This window comes from Aquarana catesbeiana, linkage group LG11 (assembly GCF_042186555.1).
Source record: "Aquarana catesbeiana isolate 2022-GZ linkage group LG11, ASM4218655v1, whole genome shotgun sequence".
NCBI classification, from domain to species: domain Eukaryota; kingdom Metazoa; phylum Chordata; class Amphibia; order Anura; family Ranidae; genus Aquarana; species Aquarana catesbeiana.
In genome coordinates, this window is record NC_133334.1 from 225284099 (window position 1) to 225303515 (window position 19417).

A 19417-nucleotide genomic window follows, 5' to 3' on the forward strand; every position below is an offset into this window, starting at 1 on the left:
TAAGAAGTGTCTTGGCCGCGCCAGAAGTGATCTTACCTAAGGGTGGGTCACTGGGTCGGCATCTGGCGTCATTTATGGCGTTGGACGCAGGGGAGGAGGCAGGATTGATGCTGGAATCTATTTCCGCCTCCGGTCTGGTGCAGTGGAACTATGGGAGTCCGGAATCGAACCATTAAGCCACGAGTGAAGCACTGTACGGCTGCGATGGAAAACTCAGCAGGCTCTACAGCGGTGGGGACAGGTGCCAGCAAGGCCCAGGTAGGGGGCAGCTTAAATCTGTCCATTCCTTTTCTTGGGATTCCAGTCCTCCCCTTTTCCCCCCCGGTGGTGGGGGCCTGTCTGGGCACTTTAAGTTTTCATTTACTTCCTTTAAGTGCACCTTGAGGTGGTCCACAAGCAGAGACCAGGTCTCAGCAAAGGCTCAAGAGCCTACAAGAGACGTTTTCCATTTGAGGAAGATACTTTGGCTTTATGGAACAGGCTGGATACGGCCTTCTCCCAAGTCTCTAGATCCACCGACCTAGCCTTTGAAGACATGGGGGTTTTAAGAGACCCAATGGATAAGCTAAAAGCTCATATAGTAGCGGATTCACCCAAACAGGAGATCTTAGATTCCTTTTTCACCTTGTCCTCTGCAGTAGCCTATATAGCGACTGCTTCAGCTGAAGCAATTAAAATGTCAGCTAGATCTGTAGCCTTAACAAATTCGGCAAGAAGAGCATTATGGCTGAAGACTTGGCCAGGTGATGCGGCATCAAAGAGCAAGCTCTGTGGAATTCAGTTTTCAGGGGACCTTCTCTTTGACCCTGATCTAGATACCATTCTGGACAGGACTGCCGATAGGAAGAAGTCCTTCCCGGGAAAAGAAGCAACCCCCAAAGCGCTTTTTTTAACCTCAAAGAGCTCAGGAGCAGGACAATACATCCCAGGGGGAAAGGAAGAATTGGTCCGCACAGAAAGCTAAAAGCAGAAGCTGAATCCTTTCCCATCCTCCAACACAGGCCAAAAAACCTCAATGACTCGACCCTGAGGGTAGGCGGAAGGCTGAAAAATGTTCTTCCTCAGTGGTCAGACATCACATCAAACCAGTTTATACTGACCACTCTTGTTCAAGACTATGTGATAGAGTTTACGGAACTCCCCCCAAGAAGATTTCTCGTGACCAATATCCCGAAGGATCCGTAAAAGCCCTGGCCATGAAGTCCTCATTAAGGGAACTGATACAGCAGGGCGTAGTGATTCAAGTGCCCCCAGAAGAGCAGCAACAGGGGTTTTAACCACACGTTTTCTTGGTAAAAAAGCCATTGGGGAGGTTCCGATTGATCCTCAATCTAAAACCTCTAAACAAAGCTGTCATGTACAGAAAGTTCAAGATGGACTCGATTTTTTTCTGTCAGAAATCTGCTGACCCCAGATTGTTTCATGGCGTCAATCGATTTAAGGGATGCATATCTGCATATCCCAATCTCACTCCACTCCCAAAGGTACCTCAGGTTGGTGGTAAAGATGGAAGGCATAATTCATCATCTACAATTCCGCGCCTTGCCATTCGGGCTGTCATCCTCACCTCTGATTTTTACCAAGGTGATGGCGGAAGCCCTAGCGCCGCTTCGTCTTCAAGGAATCGCAGTGATGGGACGACCTACTATTCTTCACCCCTCAAAGGAAAGGTTGCTGGACAATTTGACCAAAGCACGCAACCATCTGCAATCCCTAGGATGGATTCTAAACCTCCAGAAATCCTCTCTAAATCCGCCACAGGAGGTTCATTTTCTGGGCTACCTAATCGATTCTGTGAAACAAAAAAATGTTCTCCCTCAAGAAAAAAAGGACAAGGTTCAGTGCACGGTGCTGATGCTGCAGACCAACCAGCCAATAACAATAAGGCAAGTTATATCAGCATTAGGAGTACTGACCTCAACAATGTCAGCAATTCAGTGGGCAAGGCAGCACTTCAGGTGTCTACAAACATTTCTCCTGAGGGTATGGGATCACAGCTTAAGATCTCTGAACACACAGGTAAAGATTTCAACTCGAGTGAAGAGGTCACTTTGGTGGTGGAGTAGTCGGGAGATCCTATCAAAAGGCCTAGATTGGACCTTTCCAGTCGAAAAAAGAATGACTACAGATGCCATCTCTTGGGAATGGGGGGCCCACCTAGAGGAAAACTTCACTCAGGGAAGTTGGTCCAAGAGGGAGGCGACGAGGTCCTCAAATTGGAGAGAACTAAAGGTAATTGCCTTATCTCTACTAATTTTTGTACAGGATCTCCAGTTTCACCATGTTCAAATTTTTAAAGAACAACGCCACGGCTGTGGCTTAATTAAACAGACAGGGGGGCACAAGGACCAGGTCCTTACAGGCAGTGGAGGATTAAGGTGGTCATGGGCCCCTAGGCTACTTTTTGTGTGGCCCCCTCCTAAGCATGCTTTACCAGAAAATAAATTATTTAGTGCCATGTGTAAAAGGGTAGACCTATATTACATGCCTCAAGTGCAACTCTCAGGTCTACAGCCCAAACACATTCAGACATGAGCCTACTATAAACAGCAATTCCACAGAAAAAAAGCATTCAAAATACACCTGCAAGCTGGTAACAGATTTTACCTTTCTAAACCAACAGTTAGGCCAAAAACGTCTGCATCAGCTCCTGTTTAACTGAGGCAAAATCACAACATTCTGACAGAGACCAATCGAAACGCTGTGTAATATTCCAATACAATAAAAGCCATACAAATACCATAAACAGCAGCACATAAAAGCAAGCAATAATCAACAGCAGAACAATCATACGTTCCAACGGCAGTAAGTGCCAGCATCCATCGGCGCAGCCTGTCCATCGGACACCACTGCAATCCAGGAAACGGACCAGACTCACTCCCAGGATATCCGGCAGCTTTTGCCAACATGCTTGTTCACTATGTACCTTTGTAAGTACCTTTTTCCAGTTTTATTAAACAGTACACAGCCCCCCTGCACAGTACACAGACTCCTTTCCTTGCACAGTACACAGCCCTCTGCACAGTACACAGACCCCCTGCACAGTACACAGCCCCCCTGCACAGTACACGGACCCCTTTCCCTGCACAGTATACAACCCTCTGCACAGTACACAGACCCCCTGCACATAACACAGCCCCCTTTCCCTGCACAGTACATAGACCCCTTTCCCTGCACAGTACACAGACATCTGCATAGTACACAGACCCCTTTGCCTGCATATCACACAGGCCTCTTTCATTATAAAGCCCCCCTGCACTCCCGGGAGACCCCCAGTCTCCTGGGAAAGAATACTCTAAAGTTGAGAAAACATCACTGCCAGCCCTTTCTCATACACCGCTCCTCCTGTGTCTCTCATTGTAAATCAAAGCTTCTAAATACCTCAATTAACGCCGTTCTTCGTGACCCAGTCATTTGACTGCTCTCCTCTGCTGTTTCATTGACGGTCACATGACCGCTCTCCTCCTGCAATCAAAGGCTACACTCGGGAAGGAGCGGGAGGAGGAGAGCGGCCAGACAGAGCAGCTTTAATTGAGGTATTAAGAGACTTCCATTTACATTGAGAGTGACACACGAGTAGCTGTGCATGAGAAAGGGCTGGCAGTAATGTTTTCTCAACTTTAAAGTATGCTGGCAGCGCTGTCCCAAGGCCAGGAGAGGCGGTACAGCTGGCCTGACACCCCCCCCAATGGGTGGCACCCAGGGCGGACCGCCCGATCCCCGCCCCCTGTTGGTAAAAAAAACATTTATCGGCGTATTCGTATAACATGCAGGCATGGTTTTTATTCTACATATACATAAATTATATATAAATTAATAAAAATATCATGGCCAATCAGGGGCCCTTGCACACATGGGGCCCTAAGCTGCAGCCTAGACCAGCCTGTGCATTAATCCGCCACTGCTTACAGGCACTGGCAACAGAAATCCTGCTGTGGGCAGAAAGGCACTTGCTATCCCTGTCAGCAATCCACCTGAAGGGGACCCTGAACAGAGTAGCGGATTTTATGAGCAGGCATCCCATTCAGGAAGCAGAGTGGTCTCTAAATCCGGAGATCTTCGTATCTGTTTGCCTCAAAAGAAAATGCACAGGTTTCCTCTATATTTTTCCTTAAACAATCTTGATGGGTCACAGGGCACAGATGCTCTAGCTAGTGCTGGCCCAGGACATGGTGCTGCCTGGGACCAAGAATGTAATGCTGCCCCCCCCCCCCCCGAAAAAACTAAAAATCCCGCCCACCAAAAGGCCCCCACATTCATTATTTTATATCATGATAACTAAAATTAAATCTTTGAGGATTTATATATTTGTATATAACATGACAATAGGATACAAGAAATACTTATCTAAACACTTTGCATTGGCACATAAGAAAGATCCCAAAAGATGTCCAGCTGGGTTAGTTTTGATTTTAATTTTATCCTTTGTGGGGTGTTTTCTTATGGTAGTTGTATCATGCATTTTATTAATAGTTAATATAATATTTTGGAGTTAGTTTGGTTTTACAAGTATTTGTTTTTATGTGTTTTCAGTAATATACATTTTTGGACTGGTTGGTACAATTTATCTTGGTGCAATAATACCTTTTTACCATAATGATTGTAAGCTCTAAGGAGCAGGGCCCTCTGATTCCTACTGTATTAAAGTGTATTTTATTTGTACTGTCTACCCTCAAGTTGTAAAGTGCTGCGTAAACTGTTGGCGCTATATAAATCCTGTATAATACTAATAATAATCATAAGGTGCTGCTATGCAAAGTGAACAACTTAAAGATGAACTCTGGGCAATTTTTTGTTTTTCCCATGCAGTGGGGCTGTACTCGCTCTGCATGGGTTAACTACTTGTTTTGTCAAGGGGTGACCAGAAAGCGGTATGCTCATCCGATCCTCTGCTTCAACAGCAAACGGTACTCCCCCACTATCCAGCAGTGGACTATTCCTGACATCTTCACATCCATAGCAGGTCTATGAGCATGATGTCCTCAGGAATAGTCTACCACACAAGACTGCTAGACTGCGGAGGGGGGCAGGAGTAGCAGGGACCGCTCTTGTGCTGGAAGGATCAGAGGATTAGGCAGGTATATCTCAACTCTCCAATCCCCTAGAAAAACCTGTGCAGTGCATAGTAATATTTACTATGTTTGGGTATGTTGGCAGAATATTAAGATGAGGAATTGTTAGGGTATCGGCATCATATTAGAAGGGAAACCTGATCTATCCATGGGAAATAAAAGTCTTGTTGGGGAATATAGAAAAGTTTACATGTAGCCCGGTCCGTCTTTTTGCCGGATATGGTGGTAAATACTACAGTAATGGCAGATAGAAAGCCAGAAATGATGCCGGTAGATTCCAATATAGCGCTGGTAACTTGGCAACTAAGCATAAACAATTGGCCGATATATATAGTGGTCCGGATGGCACGGCTCCTAGTACCCCGAGGAAGTCCTGTGGTAAAATTATTAAATGTGTCAGGGTGGAGCCTAGTGACGTTATCGCAAAACAATCCAGAAGTGACTGGACGGAGGTTTCTAATGAGGTGATGCTGATTCCCAGGACTAAAGGGGGCAATGCTTTAATATTCTGAGGCGAAAATACTGGCATACCCTGGGTATACAGTGCACAAGTTTATTGAGTGTAACTTTGGTATTATTATAATTTTTAAAGCAATAAAGCACAGTGATGGCTTTTTAATCTGTTTTGAGCTGAGGAACTCATTGGAGTGTAAAGTGCTACTGCTATACCTAATAAAAAGATCTTGAGAAAAGTTAGAGGTTACATAGTTAGTCAGGTTGGAAAAAAAGATACTAGTCCATCTAGTTCAACCAAAACAAAAACACAAATAGAAAACCTCCATATAAGCTATCCTATATCCACAGATGATCCAGTGGAAGGCAAAAAAAACTCCAATAAAACATAGTCCAATTCCTTCTAGTGGGGAAAATTTCTTCTTAATCCCCCAGGAGGCAATCAGATATTCCCTGGATCAAATACCCCTAGCGTCATTACCTCTAAAAATTGGTACCCGGTTATATTTTGTGCATTTAGGAATACATCCACTAGTTCTTGAGGGAGTCTATTTCACATTTACACAGCTCTTACTGTGAAGAAGCCTTTCCCAATGTAAAGCTTAAATCTCTTTTCCTCCAGACATAAGGGGTGCCCCCTTGTCCTCTGTAATGACCCGAAACTAAGTGAATAACTCAACACCAAGTTCTCTATATGAACCACTTATGTATTTATACACGTTGATCATATCTCCCTTAAAGTGGAGTTCCACCCACTTTTGAGAGGTGGTCTTAAACTAAAGACCACCCCTCCACCCCTCGTTATTGGATATCTAAAATTTTAAATTTTTTTTCTAAAGTACCTTTTTAGAAGTACTAAGTGTACTTCCGTTCCACCTGGGCCATGAACATCATGTCCTCTTGTGCAGCGAGACCCCCCCCCCCCCGCTGTCTCCTGGGACCTGTGTGCGTCCCAGGAGGCAAGCTGGCCATTCACAAACTGCCATGCGACTCGCGCATTCTCAGTAGGAAACTCTGAAACTCTTGGTTAGAATGGTGGCGCCTGCATCCAATCCGATGGACGGTTTGGCCTGGGGGGGGGGGGGGGGGGGGCGACATCGTGGGCTCCCTGGTAAGTGTCCTTATTAAAAGTCAGCAGCTACACTAAAATAAAAAAATAGTGTCTGGAACTCTGCTTTAACCTCCTCTTCTTAAGAGTGAATAAATTCAGTTCCTCTAATCCCAACATTTCATATTCATGATAAAGGCCTGCTGTAGCATGTACTTGTATGAAAAAGTATCCTTTCCTCATCATATTGTTTCCTTTGTGTGAAATCCCTGGTGCCCCTGCCAGTCCCTCTGACCACACTAGGAATGAGAGCACAGAGTGGTCAGTTCTCTGGCTGTACTGGGAACCCAGTTTGCTCTCCTCCAATGATCAGACTTGTCCTGACACTCCCACCCCCTACAAAGCCTTTCACTGGGAAGATTGGTGTGCTTCTCCTCCCCCCAGCTCTTATGTAACAGAGAATATAGGGAATGCGATGACTTATAAAAAAAGGGGGAAAAACGTATTTATTATGCTTTTTTCATATCTATATACAAATGTTTTGCCTTTCATTTCTATTTTAAACTGAATGGGTTGTTTTAAAAGGTGAGGTTTTACATATACCTTAAAGCGGAGTTTTGCTAAAAAAATTTTTTAGATGTCAGCAGCTGCAAATACTGCAGCTGCTGACTTTTAAAATAAGGACACTCACCTGTCCCGGGGTCCAGCGATGTCGGCACCCGAGACCGAACCGTCCCTCGATCCTCGGGTGCTGCTGACGCAATTCTCACTGTGGGAATCGGGAAGTGAAGCATTGCAGCTTCACTGCCCGGTTCCCTACTGCGCATGCGCGAGTCGCGCTGTGCGTCTACACTGGTCCCCGTTGTGTTGTAGGAACTGTGTATTTCCCACAACACAACGGGGGTGGGCGGGGAGCCTGCTGCTAGCTGTGGCTAGCTATACCCGGAAGTGGGTGCAGATTCCTGTATTATACAGGTATCTGCACCCCCCTCCCCCCTGAAAGGTGCCAATTGTGACACTGGAGGAGGGGGGGGAATCCGATGAGCGGAAGTTCCAATTTAGGGTGGAACTCTGCTTTAAGTCCATGATCTACCAGAACACCCAGATCCTTCTCCACCATTGATTCCCCCAGCTGTTCTCCCTCTAGTATGTTTGATGCATGCATATTCTTAGCCCCCAAGTGCATAACTTTACATTTATCTACATTAAATCTCATTTGCCACATACAGTAGTGCATTGAGGTCGGCTTGTAAGTTGGAGACATCCTGTAAGGATGTTATTCCACTGCATAGCTTGTTGTCATCTGCAAAGACTGAAATGGTACTTTTAATCCCAGACCCTATATCATTTATAAATACAAGTAAGGGTCCCAACACTGAACCTTGGGGTACACCTCTAATAACCTTAGACCATTCAGAGTAAGAATCATTAAACACTACTCTCTGAATTCTGTCTTTTAGACAATTTCCTATCATTTTACAAATGCAGTGTGATTTGAATACGTTTTCCAGTGAGAGTTCAAGGATCATGTCCAGTGTGACTTGATGCTCTCTCTCTCTCTCTCTCTCCCTCTCGACTTGTAGCAATCACACTGGAATCGCATTGTCTTTTAACAGCTATACATTCTGCATACAGTTCCTATATTCAACTATATGGAGCCCAAAATTGCAATGCAACGCTCCAAAGACGCACAGGACCCTTTTTAAAATCACATCACATTTGGAGAGCATATTTGTGAATGACCTCCAAAGGAAAATCAGTTTATTTCACTTGTGTGATTCCATGTGTACTGGAGCACTTTCAAAATCGCATCAGTGTGAACCAGGGCTATATTAAAAAGTCTATGATATATCTGGAGATATTCCAGGGAGATGGTTGGAACCCCTTAAAGGGGAAAAGGCATGGTGACCTATTTATTTTATAGGTCAGTTTATTGAGGTGAGTGCTCTGAAAGGTGAGTGAAAGGTGGTGGCAACTCACATGGGAATTATTATATAAGAGTAATCATGAGCACACGAAAAGGGCACTATTTTTGAATGGACTTTATTATTTATGGTGTTATGGTTACAAGGACTTTAAAATAAAAATTGGACTTTACACAATATGTAAGGCACATGGGATCACATACTGTATAAATATGCATGCACAAACATGTCATGTTGTCGTTTTTTATGATGATTTATTGATATAATGTGGAAGCTGTTCTCTGTGATGTTTTATTTATTCGCATAGTAGGTCTGTGGTTGCACAGCTAATAGACTTATTTATATACAAGATGAGAAATCCCCCCCAATTACATCTTTGAAATGTTCAGCACATTTCATTCAGATCAGTTGATAGTTGAGGTCCTCTGGGCCACTTATGTGAATGAGTGCCCAAAACATATGTACAGGTTTTTGAGGCTTTGTATAGGGGTAAAATATTACCTCCCTTTCTATGGAGAGTTGGTTTATTAAGAATACCTAATGGCATTCAAAAAAAAAAAATTGTAAGTTTGAGATTCACCTTATTCGCTGAGATAAGGGAAAATTCCCCTGCAAAGTGAAATTTTCCTTGCAAAGTCAACAGCCTATTTGCCTTTAGTAAATTAACTCCTATGCCTCTTATAATAGAAACATTATAAGAACAGAATTATAATACAAAAATATGTTACTAGCTTTAAAAGCTGCAGATTACCATTTGTATGTTTTTTTTTAAAGTGGAACAATTCTCACCTATTTGTGATGTCCCGGAGCTTCACACCATCCGCTGACATCTGCAGCCTGGCGGCTTCCGGTTATTGTACCCCAGCCATTTCCATTGGCTGGACCAAGAAGATGTCGCTCTTGCGCATGCGCAGGAGTTCAGTCATCCCGGCATTGTCGAAATTCATACAGTGTACAGGGGCAAACAGGCAGTTAAGTAACTTTAATACAGAAGTGACGTAGCATGTTTTTTCTGCATTAAAAATCCCACCTGTTAGCATTTTTTTTTTTTGGTAAAGTTCTGCTTTAAGTCTGTGACCTAGCATGACACAAATATCCTTCCCCTTCATCGATTCACCCAGTTGTATCCCTCCATTCACCATTGGATTTGAGCAGACCAAGAGTGTCTTTAGTTGCTTCTAAAGCTTCCAATCAAACCTGTAAAGTTTTTTAAAATCCAGCAGTGAGCTGTTTCATCTAATTGTTCTAGTCACTGTTGTAATTTTGCTTACCCACATTTTTTTATGCCCACGCTCACCCTTCCTCCACTTTTATCAAATGCCATTGTTCTCACTCTCGTCATTTTTCTGCACTTCCATCCATGCCTTTTCGCCTTCCTTCTCTGATCACTCTTTTTCCCTTCCATCAGTGTCTGCTCTCTTCTCTCATCATCCAACTTTTCTTCCAGCTATATCCTCTCTCCTTCCCTCTGTAACCATTCTTTTCCACTCAATGCAGTGATACACTCTAGAGCAGGGGTGTCACACTCAATTTCACCGTGGGCCACATAAGCATAATGGTTGCCCTCAAAGGGCTGGTCGCATCTGGATGTCCAGAGCACCCAATCTCCCTACATTAGATGTCAAGAGTCCTCCACCCTCACTTACAACTCAGTGCACCCCTCTTATCTTGTGCTGCTAACAGGAGGAAGCTGGGGGTGGAGCTGGGAAGCAGAAAATGCAGGGACTGCAGGAGGACCAGAGAAGGGCTGGAGTCAGCTGAATTCTGAGACTAGGGGAGGCGAAGAAGAAGGGGTGCTGCAGCTGCACAGAAAGGCACAGAATCTGTAAGATGAGTTCTGTCCTCCTCTCTGCTGCCGACTGTTGAAACAAGGTGGAGGTGGAGATGGGGGGTGGGGAGCTGCAGGAGAGTTGTGAGGGCCACAGGAAATAGCCTGGAGAGCCGGATACAGCCTGAGGGCCTTGTGTTTGACACATGAGCTCTAGACCATCCATTCTCAATCAGAGTTCTGTGGAACTCCATGGTTCTTCCAGGTATATCTAGGGGTTCCTTGAGCTGTGGGTGATTGTCCTTTCATTTGATGGTACCTGCATATTTCCAGGGTCAACGCCACTTGGCAAAGCCATCAGCATGACACCAATAATATATTTAGAGCTGTCTGTAAATATGGCATTCTGGCGACCACAGTAAAGGTTTCATTCTTCCAACTGATTATCAATGTAGAGGGCATTTATCCCATTGATACTCTAATTAATTGATTTAAGTAAGGGTTCCACGAGACCTGAAAATTATTTAGGAGTTTCTCTGGGGCAAAAAGGTTGGAAAAGGCTGTTCTAGACAAACCTTTCTCAACCAGCATTCCTCCAAAGCTTTCCAGGGGTTCCTTGAGCAATGAACAACTTCTGTCCTTTAGATGAAACACGTCGCACTATAGTGACGTCACTACCCTGTGCCTCGCTGTTTGTTATCCAAGCCTCGTTTTGGTTCCCACACCGTACGGCCCTCCTCCATCTTTGAGGTGACCAGACGGGAGTCCTGAAGCTGCAGCGGTGTCTAGACGACTCACTGCCCTCATCTTCCCTGGGATCTGACGTGCTGCTTCCTGCCAGCTAGAAACGGACTCTCTGCTACCTGTAGTCCCACCTGCTCATCCCAGAGATGTACCCAAAGTCATTTGCTTCCATTTCAGTGGAGATTGCTTTCATAATAAAGTGTTTTCGATATATACTTAGAGGCGCCCCTCTCCTTGTTTCTCTCCTAGCTCTACTGGAATTTGCTTCTGGTCTCCTTTGGTGGCAGCCCTGACAGACTCATCTAATTTTTATCCCCTGATACCTGCCTTTTGGACGATTATGGACCTTACATGAGTAATATTGAGATATCTGAGCATTGCGCCTTTTTATTTGGTAAATGTCCTTTAAATGAGTAACCACTTTAACTAATGATCTTTTTAGATATCTGTAAGATTCTTCACAATGATCACAATGATCATACCAATGTACTAGGAACTGTAGATACTGTATAGAATTATTAGCAGGAGTTTCCTGAACCCAGAAAGCTATTTCAAAGGATCCTTCATGTTAAAAAGGCTGAGAATGGCTTCTCTAGATCATTATATTCTGTATACCATGCTGTACTCCAGGTTGATACCCTGTGTACTGTATGTTGCAATGAATGATATATACTATGAACCACTGTGTACACACTACAGACTACATTATTCAGTGTACTTTACAGTAGGGTACTCTGGACTGCTCCATTCTGTGCTGTTCTATTTATTTTTTTACTATTTTCTAAACACCAGATTGAAAGTGGAAGCAAGAGGACACCATTTTTTTTGCTTAGAGTGGAAACCAATATGAATTGCAAGAAATATAAAATGGAAAGGTTTGCTTCACAACTTCATTTATTTTTAATGAAAAAATTACAGAAATACAGGAGTGTCTTTAGTTGGCAGCAATGGTCTGGTCAATAAAGTCCCTGAGTTCAGTGACTCGTGCATATACTCCAGGAGATGATGGGGAACAAGTGGAGCTTCCCCAGGACACAATGCCAACCAATGTCCAGCTTCCGACCTTCTGGCACACAAGAGGTCCCCCAGAGTCACCCTAAAATTCAAGGAGTCCAATGAACAATATTGTCAAACAGAAAAACAAAAATGATAATAGGGGTTGGTACTGAAAGTGTAACTCCAGTCTGTGTATTTCAGCTTTGGATAGCTTTTGTTGCATTTTTACTACTCCTTGAGGCTTAATTGTAGAGATTACATATTACTTTATGTCCCACATCCAGTCCCGGGACTAGATCATCCAGTGCCCACGGAGAAGAAGCCAACCCCCCTCCCTCTGATCATATTCTGCAGCTGGGACCTATGATACTAGTACTATAGCTCTGCTTCTGCCTGTCTGCCCGAGGTGCCGTTACCTGGTGTGGCCGACATCGTCTTAAAGAACACTACTAGTGCAGATAATGGACCTTACCACCAAACACATCACTACTCCTCTGTTTGGGCTTCATTTGTCAGGTAAGGCAGCGCCCAGGTAGTAGGGCAGACCAGTAAAGAATGGAAATGGTGAAGGCTAGCTCTCAGGTTGGTTGAATGCAAAATATGGGTTGCTGCCTTATGCCCCTGCCCCCCAATACATAAAGGCACTGCACCCAGGGCAGCTGCCCCTTCTGCCTTCCCTCCCTAGTCTCAGCCCTACCCACTGTATTGTCACCTAAACAGGAAGTAAAGTATAATCGATCTCCCACATGGACAGAATATAACACATTGTCACCAGGACTGGATACAGGGGAAAATCTCAACATTGCCATAGATAAAAGTAAGCAATGTCAGACAGTCCACCCTTCCCCACTCTACCCAATTATAAACATGGGGAAGTGCAATCAAAGCCCCCAGATAGGCAGGGAGATCTCACTTTTAGAGCATCTAAGACAGTGGTTCTCAACTCCTGTCCTCAGGACCCACTACCAGGCCAGGTTTGCAAGATAACTGAAATACATCACAGGTGATATAATTTGCTGCTCAGTGATTGCGGTATTCTAGTCTGCATCTCTCCCAAGGTAATACTTAAAATCTGGCCTGTTGGTGGGTCCTGAGGACTGGAGTTGAGAACCACTGATCTAAGACATTTTAGATGACAGAAAATGACAGGATTTGACAAGTAAGCTTACCATACAAGAGGAGGCACCATCAGCTCCAGCACAGATCATCACATCATGGATTTTGTTGCCCCAGTATTTCTTACATTCGGTATTAGTGAGAAGTGGAAGAGCTACCTGCTGCAGCCTTGCTGGGGTTTGGCTTGCTGTAAGGTGGAAGCAACAATAAACCCATTTACAATCATTTTATATTCTAAATGCACAGAGGTCCCTTAAACTTAATAATATTTTTACACAAACAATCATGTTTAACCTTTTTCACTTTATAAGCAAAGACAGGTCCTAGGCAGAAATTTTTACAACTCCATGATTTTATGTTGCTCATAACAGCCCATCAGAATTGTTCTTTGAACTTTTTAATAAAATGAAAGAAGAAAGCCAATTAGATGTCATTGGCAACAACTCCAATTGTGTGCTCATTTTCTATTCTCTAGCTTCAATGCATCAGGCTAGTTGGAATTAACATAAAGTAACTTATGTAGGGCAGTTAGGTTTTACTAGGCCACAGGCAGGCAAAAGTATACAGAAGTGTAGCTACTATCCATTTATATGGGCATATACTTTATCTGAAACAATTTATTTGAATTGATAAGGAGACTTTATAGTTATAAATTGTATTGTCTTTTATGCAAAATGTTAAAGAGTTTTTTTTTTCATGTCAGTGATGTCCTCAGTCTTTTGGGTTAAGTAACACCCAATCTCATTCAACCAAAAATATTTAAGGCATTCTGTAAGTGGAGGGCATCATCACAGCACCCTACACTCACATACAATGATGTTGGCCCTGCTCTCTATATTATTGAGGACTGTCCACCACTGGAGAAGATTCAAGACCCAAAATAGGAAGTGGGTGCATGAATGGCTTGAAGGCCATGGATGGCCTGAAAGCCATGAAGGGCAAGGGTGAGCAGTAAAAGAGAAGTTCAATTAAAATATATCTGTCCTCATAACAATATGAGGGCTGTCACTATTGATCCACTTCCAAAAGTACTAGACTAGCTGTCATGCTGGCCTGCTAGCTTCAATACGTTTGATGTCCCTGACCTGAAACAAGTATATACAGGAGATCAAGAAAATTTAAAAAATTCAGACATCCTTATACATTTGTTTCAGGTCAGTGACGCAAAGTATAGTGGTTACAATGACAGTCAAACAACGAGTCAGCAATGGCAGCCTCCATGTTTTTCTTATGATGAGCTTTCCTTTAAGTAGGGTACACATCTATTTAATGTTTAATTTGAATAACAAAAGTTTTTCATACCAGAGGAATCAGTCAGTCCCCATCCAGTGGTGACACACCTCATACCACCTTCAAAGTTATCAGTTGCCTCTGCTATACAGACAGGAGATACTTGTGGTTGAGCAGTAACAGGAGACTCCAGCTTGATCAGAGTGATGTCATTCACGACTGTAAATGGGCTGTATTTTGGGTGCTTGAAGACCTAGAGTATAATTTCTAAGACATTACTCAAGTACATATCCCATTTCACAAATTTATCTATCTAAGTAAACCTTCAAAAACACCTTAGGTTCATACCGGGGTAAAAGCAAATTATAGAGAGCTACAATAGATTGGTAATAGCCCAAGAAAGTAAAGAAAGGAACATAAAGATTTCTTGTCATATACGGTAATATTTTACTTTTTGAAGCCATGTTTTTAGAGTTATGCCATATTTTATAAAGAACTATGTTTTATGTTGGAATTCTACTACCAACAATTTTAAAGGGTCAAAGCAACATAAATTTTATATGTCAGTGCCACAGCAAAGGCTGCAAACAAAAAAATCAAATGGCTAAAAACAGAATACTGAAAAACTTGGAATGTACCTTGGCAATAGATTTAACCTGAACGTTCTCAGCAGATGAACGTTGATCAAATTCACCCACAACAACCTTGTGCGTAGTTCTGTAAAACAGAATACATTATTGGAATACGTTTTGTGTATTGGGGTAGTTTTCTGTTTTTTATTACAAAGAACGAGCTGAGCTGCAGAACTAAAATGCTTTCATTAGCCAATGTGTTCCCCATTACCAAATGAAGGATTTGGAGAAGGAAGGGATGGATCATGTACTGTAAATCTTATCAAAGACTATTGGACGCCTATCAGCAGGACAGGAGATGAGGACGGCAGAAGACGCACAAAGTACCCCGCTCGTCGCTGTCACCCGCTGCCCCACCAAGACAGGGTAAGTGCGGGGCAGACGGCGAGCGGGCGGGGGGGTCACACTGGGGGCATTCAAGGGCACACTGGCAGCATTTAATGGGCACACTGGCAGCATATGATGGGCACACTGGCAGCATATGATGGGCACACTGGCAGTGTGTGATGGAACAGTGACAGCATTTGATGGGCACAGTGGCAGCTTTTGATGGCACAGTGGCAGCGTTTGATGGTACAGTGGCAGCATTTAATGGGAAGAGTGGCAGCGTTTAAAGGGCACAGTGGCAGCGTTTGGCACAGTGGCTGCAATTGATGGCACAGTGGTAGCATTTGAGGGCACAATGGCAGCGTTTGATGGGCACAGTGGCAGCGTTTGATGGGCACAGTGGCAGCGTTTGATGGGCACAGTGGCTGCAACTGATGGCACAGTGGCAGCATTTGAGGGCACAGTGGCAGCGTTTGATGGCACAGTGGCTGCTTTGATGGCACAGTGGCAGCATTTGATGGGCACAGTGGCAGCATTTGAGGACACAGTGGCAGCGATGCGCCCCCCCAAAAATTTTGAGCACCAGCCGCCACTGGGGATAACCTGTGTAGAGGTGGACCAACTAAAAGGAAGTTGCAGTAGTCAAGGCAAGAGATAACAAGTGAGTGAATTAGTAGCTTGGTGGTGTCATTGGTTAAAAAGGTTGTATTTTGGAAATGTTACAGAGGTGAAGGCAGCAAGATTTGAACAGTCACTAAATGTGGGGCGGAAAGGAGAGGTCAGAGTTCAGGATTACATTTAGCACCCTGGTATGAGGAGAGGGAGGGATAGTTGTGTTGCTAAACCTGATGGAACAGTCTGCGGAGGGGGCAGAGGAAATATTACGAGTTTTTGAGAATTTTTGAAAGAATAAATATTGGAAGTTGTTTGGCATCCATACTGATATATGTCAGTTAGTAAATTAGTGATATGCAAGACTGATGCGGTAAACTGACAGACAGAGACAGATTTTGGTATCATCAGCATAGGCACAGTATCAGAAGCTATGCAGTTAATAACTGACTGAGGGAAAAAGTGTAGAAGGGGGTCTGAGGACAGAGCCTTGCAGGACCCCTACAGAAAGAACAATAGGAAAGGTGGAGGTAGAGTAGTAGATGACACTGAAGGAGCACTTAGATAAGTAGGAGAAGAACCAGGAAAGAGCAGAGTCTTGGAAGCCAAGGGAGTGAAGGTTTTTGAGGAGGAGCAGGTGCTAAACTACTTTGAAGGCAGAAAGGTCCAATAATAAGAGTAGTGAGTTATACAATAAACTTTCCTTTCATACAGGTTTGCATTAGGTAACACCTACCTCACACCACAATGTGCAGCGGTAACAACCCATTCATCGGTGATCAGAGATCCACCACAGAAATGAAAACCAGTTCTGTCCTATAACAGGAAGGTAGGGAATGATATACCCTTAGTAGTTCTATGGTCACAGCATACACTTTTATTTTACAATATCAGCATTGTAATAGCAATATAAGCAATAGACATTTTTGACAATTCAGTATAAGCTTATATAAAACATCAACTTTCACGTTGTGAGTTCTGCCTGTCTGCTGGTCTCTTTATACAACTTCCTAGATTCAACCCCGAATGCTTTGCAGCTTCTCCTCTGCGGTTTGCAGCTACTAGTATAACATTAAAAAAAAAATATTCCATTATATATCCCATAGTTTGTAGATGCTATAACTTTTGTGCAAACCAATCAATATACGCTTATTGGGATTTTTTTACCAAAAATATGCAGCAGAATACATATTGGCTTAAACTGAATGAAAATGAAGAGATTTTATAGCAGAAAGTAAAAACTATTGTTTGTTTGTATTTTTTGTTTATAGCACAAAAAAAAAATAAAAACCCAGTGGTGATCAAATACCACTAAAAGAAAGCTCTATTTGTAGGGGAAAAAAATACATAAATTTCATTTATGTACAGCGTTGCATGACCGCGCAATTGTCAGGTAAATTAATGCAGTGCTGTATAGCAAAAATGGCCTGGCCATGAAGGGCGGGGGGGGGGGGTAAATAAAAGATGGCTAATGCTAATAACTGAAAGACCATTCCATGGTGGAAGAACACCATAAGAAACAGTAACTGCAATAAAAGGAAAATAAAAACCAAAAGAATTGGCATTCAACTATTAGCACCCAGTTTATATTTTGGTAGTGGATCTGAAACACAACTATTAACATTTTTCTAAATTAAAGTTACACAGCATAATTTTCAAAGTGACAGCCCCATATTTGCATTATTCTCTTGAGAATCTTGACACTTGTTCTTTCTATACTTTAAATGCACATGTGAATTATAAATCAGTGTTCACCCTGTTTTAACTTCTGCCTTGGCTGTTCTGAGTCTTGAAATGGCCATGGTACAAATCACAATGGAGAGCAATCTTACCTGAAGAGACACTTGCCATGGCCAGGATCCAGGAATAGCCTCCTCACCATTCACAATTCTGGAATATCCAGTGAGGACCGGATGGATGGCTGGCTGACCACAACCTATGTGACAAAACATGAAACTGTCACAGTATAAAGTTTATAGGTTCTGTGAAAAAATCAAATGATTATGTGATCAGAGAGAAAACAATGCTGAAATGTGTGCATGGAGCAAAGGTGATGAGTACAATAATCCATGGTAACCAATCCATTTTATTACGTATTGTAGAAAGCAGTGAAAAATTAATTCTTCTTATTTGCTCTTTGCACATTTGCATTGCCCTTTGCAAGTGAGGCTAAGCAAGTATAAAAGCAGCTCTGGCTGCAATACTCACCTTCAATCCCAAACTGTCTGCTGCACTACCTCCTCTCTACCACAAGATGTCCCCAGTCTACTGGGATATATGGAAACCCTGTATCAGTCTGTCCTCTTCTTGTGAACACAGACTGTCATGGACTTGCCCCCTGGAGGTGCATTATTGGTCTGGCCTGGGCTCATAGTACTTCTGGGCAGCCTGGACATGAGAGTGCTGGGCTGTCCTGGAACAAGGATTGCCGATGCCAAGGAAAAGGAAGGACCCATGAAGTCAGCAGGGTTGTCAGAAGGCTGCAGTATAAAAGATATATGTGTACAATGGGATTTTTTTTTTTTTAAGGGAGTAGGAGGAAGGCTTTGGGGAGAAGGAGCAGTTTGGGGTTAAGCCTAGCACAGACCACTAGTTTTTTTGTCTGGTTGAAGGAAAAAAAACCTGATAGCTCCATCTGGAGCCGCTGTACTAACAATGCGATGTTAGTACAGCGACCTCCCCCACTGTTCTATTGTGTTCTGACAGGGAAACGCCCCCCTCCCCCAGAACACTCCAGGCAGCGCTGTCAGTCGGGATGGGGAGCTGACATTACACTCTGCAGTGCTCAGTGAGGAGAGCTCTTAGAGCTGATTGGAGGGAAGGGACACACCCCCCTTCACACAGCACACAGGAACAGAGCTGAGGCTGTCAATCAGTTGGAGATCGCTCCCCTGTCACCATTGTCAGAAGTGATTCATGCTGATAGCAGAGGAAGGAAGCAGCAGCCAGAAATGACACTTAGTGCTCCTAATTGAGACAAGTACACACTATAGAGAGATATGCTTTGTACATATTCCATGTCTGAGGTTTACAACCACTTTAACATAAAACAAGCATGGCTGGCCTGATATGCTGCAGTAGATACATTAGTACATTTCATTATAAAAAAAAAATATAAAGCTCATTCTAAAATTAATTGTTTATCATAAAGTGACGGACCAATTATAATGAATGAAAGTCTTAACACAATACTTACCATAAGCAGCACTCACAAGTGCTATGAATGAGAGGAGACCAAATAGTGTCATTTTCTTATAATGATGCTTTGGGACCCTCTGATTTATTAGCAATCCTTTTATACACATGGCAGACCAATGAAATAGCGGCCAGTTATCCGAGGGCTGGAAATCATTCACGGAAAAGTAACATTTGGTTATCACTGGAACCTTGAGAAGCACATTTGGCAGCTACATGGTGTATTAAATCATAATCAAGACAGGCCTGTGGCAGGATGAAGAATTCATTCATTCCGATTTATAAAAAGATGTGAGAGT

At 43.3% G+C, this 19417-nt stretch overlaps 1 protein-coding gene across 1 annotated transcript; it reads right to left on the reverse strand.

Annotated features, from left to right (window-relative positions):
• Nucleotides 1–11944: 11944 nt before the first annotated feature.
• Nucleotides 11945–19171, reverse strand: LOC141111648 (chymotrypsin A-like). The gene is made up of 7 exons (XM_073603801.1): nucleotides 19120–19171; nucleotides 17756–17859; nucleotides 16660–16739; nucleotides 14991–15069; nucleotides 14425–14605; nucleotides 13176–13309; nucleotides 11945–12106 (listed from the first exon to the last, which is right to left on the reverse strand). The coding sequence occupies exons 1-7, from the start codon at nucleotides 19169–19171 to the stop codon at nucleotides 11945–11947; spliced, it is 792 nt and encodes a 263-aa protein (XP_073459902.1).
• Nucleotides 19172–19417: the final 246 nt, after the last annotated feature.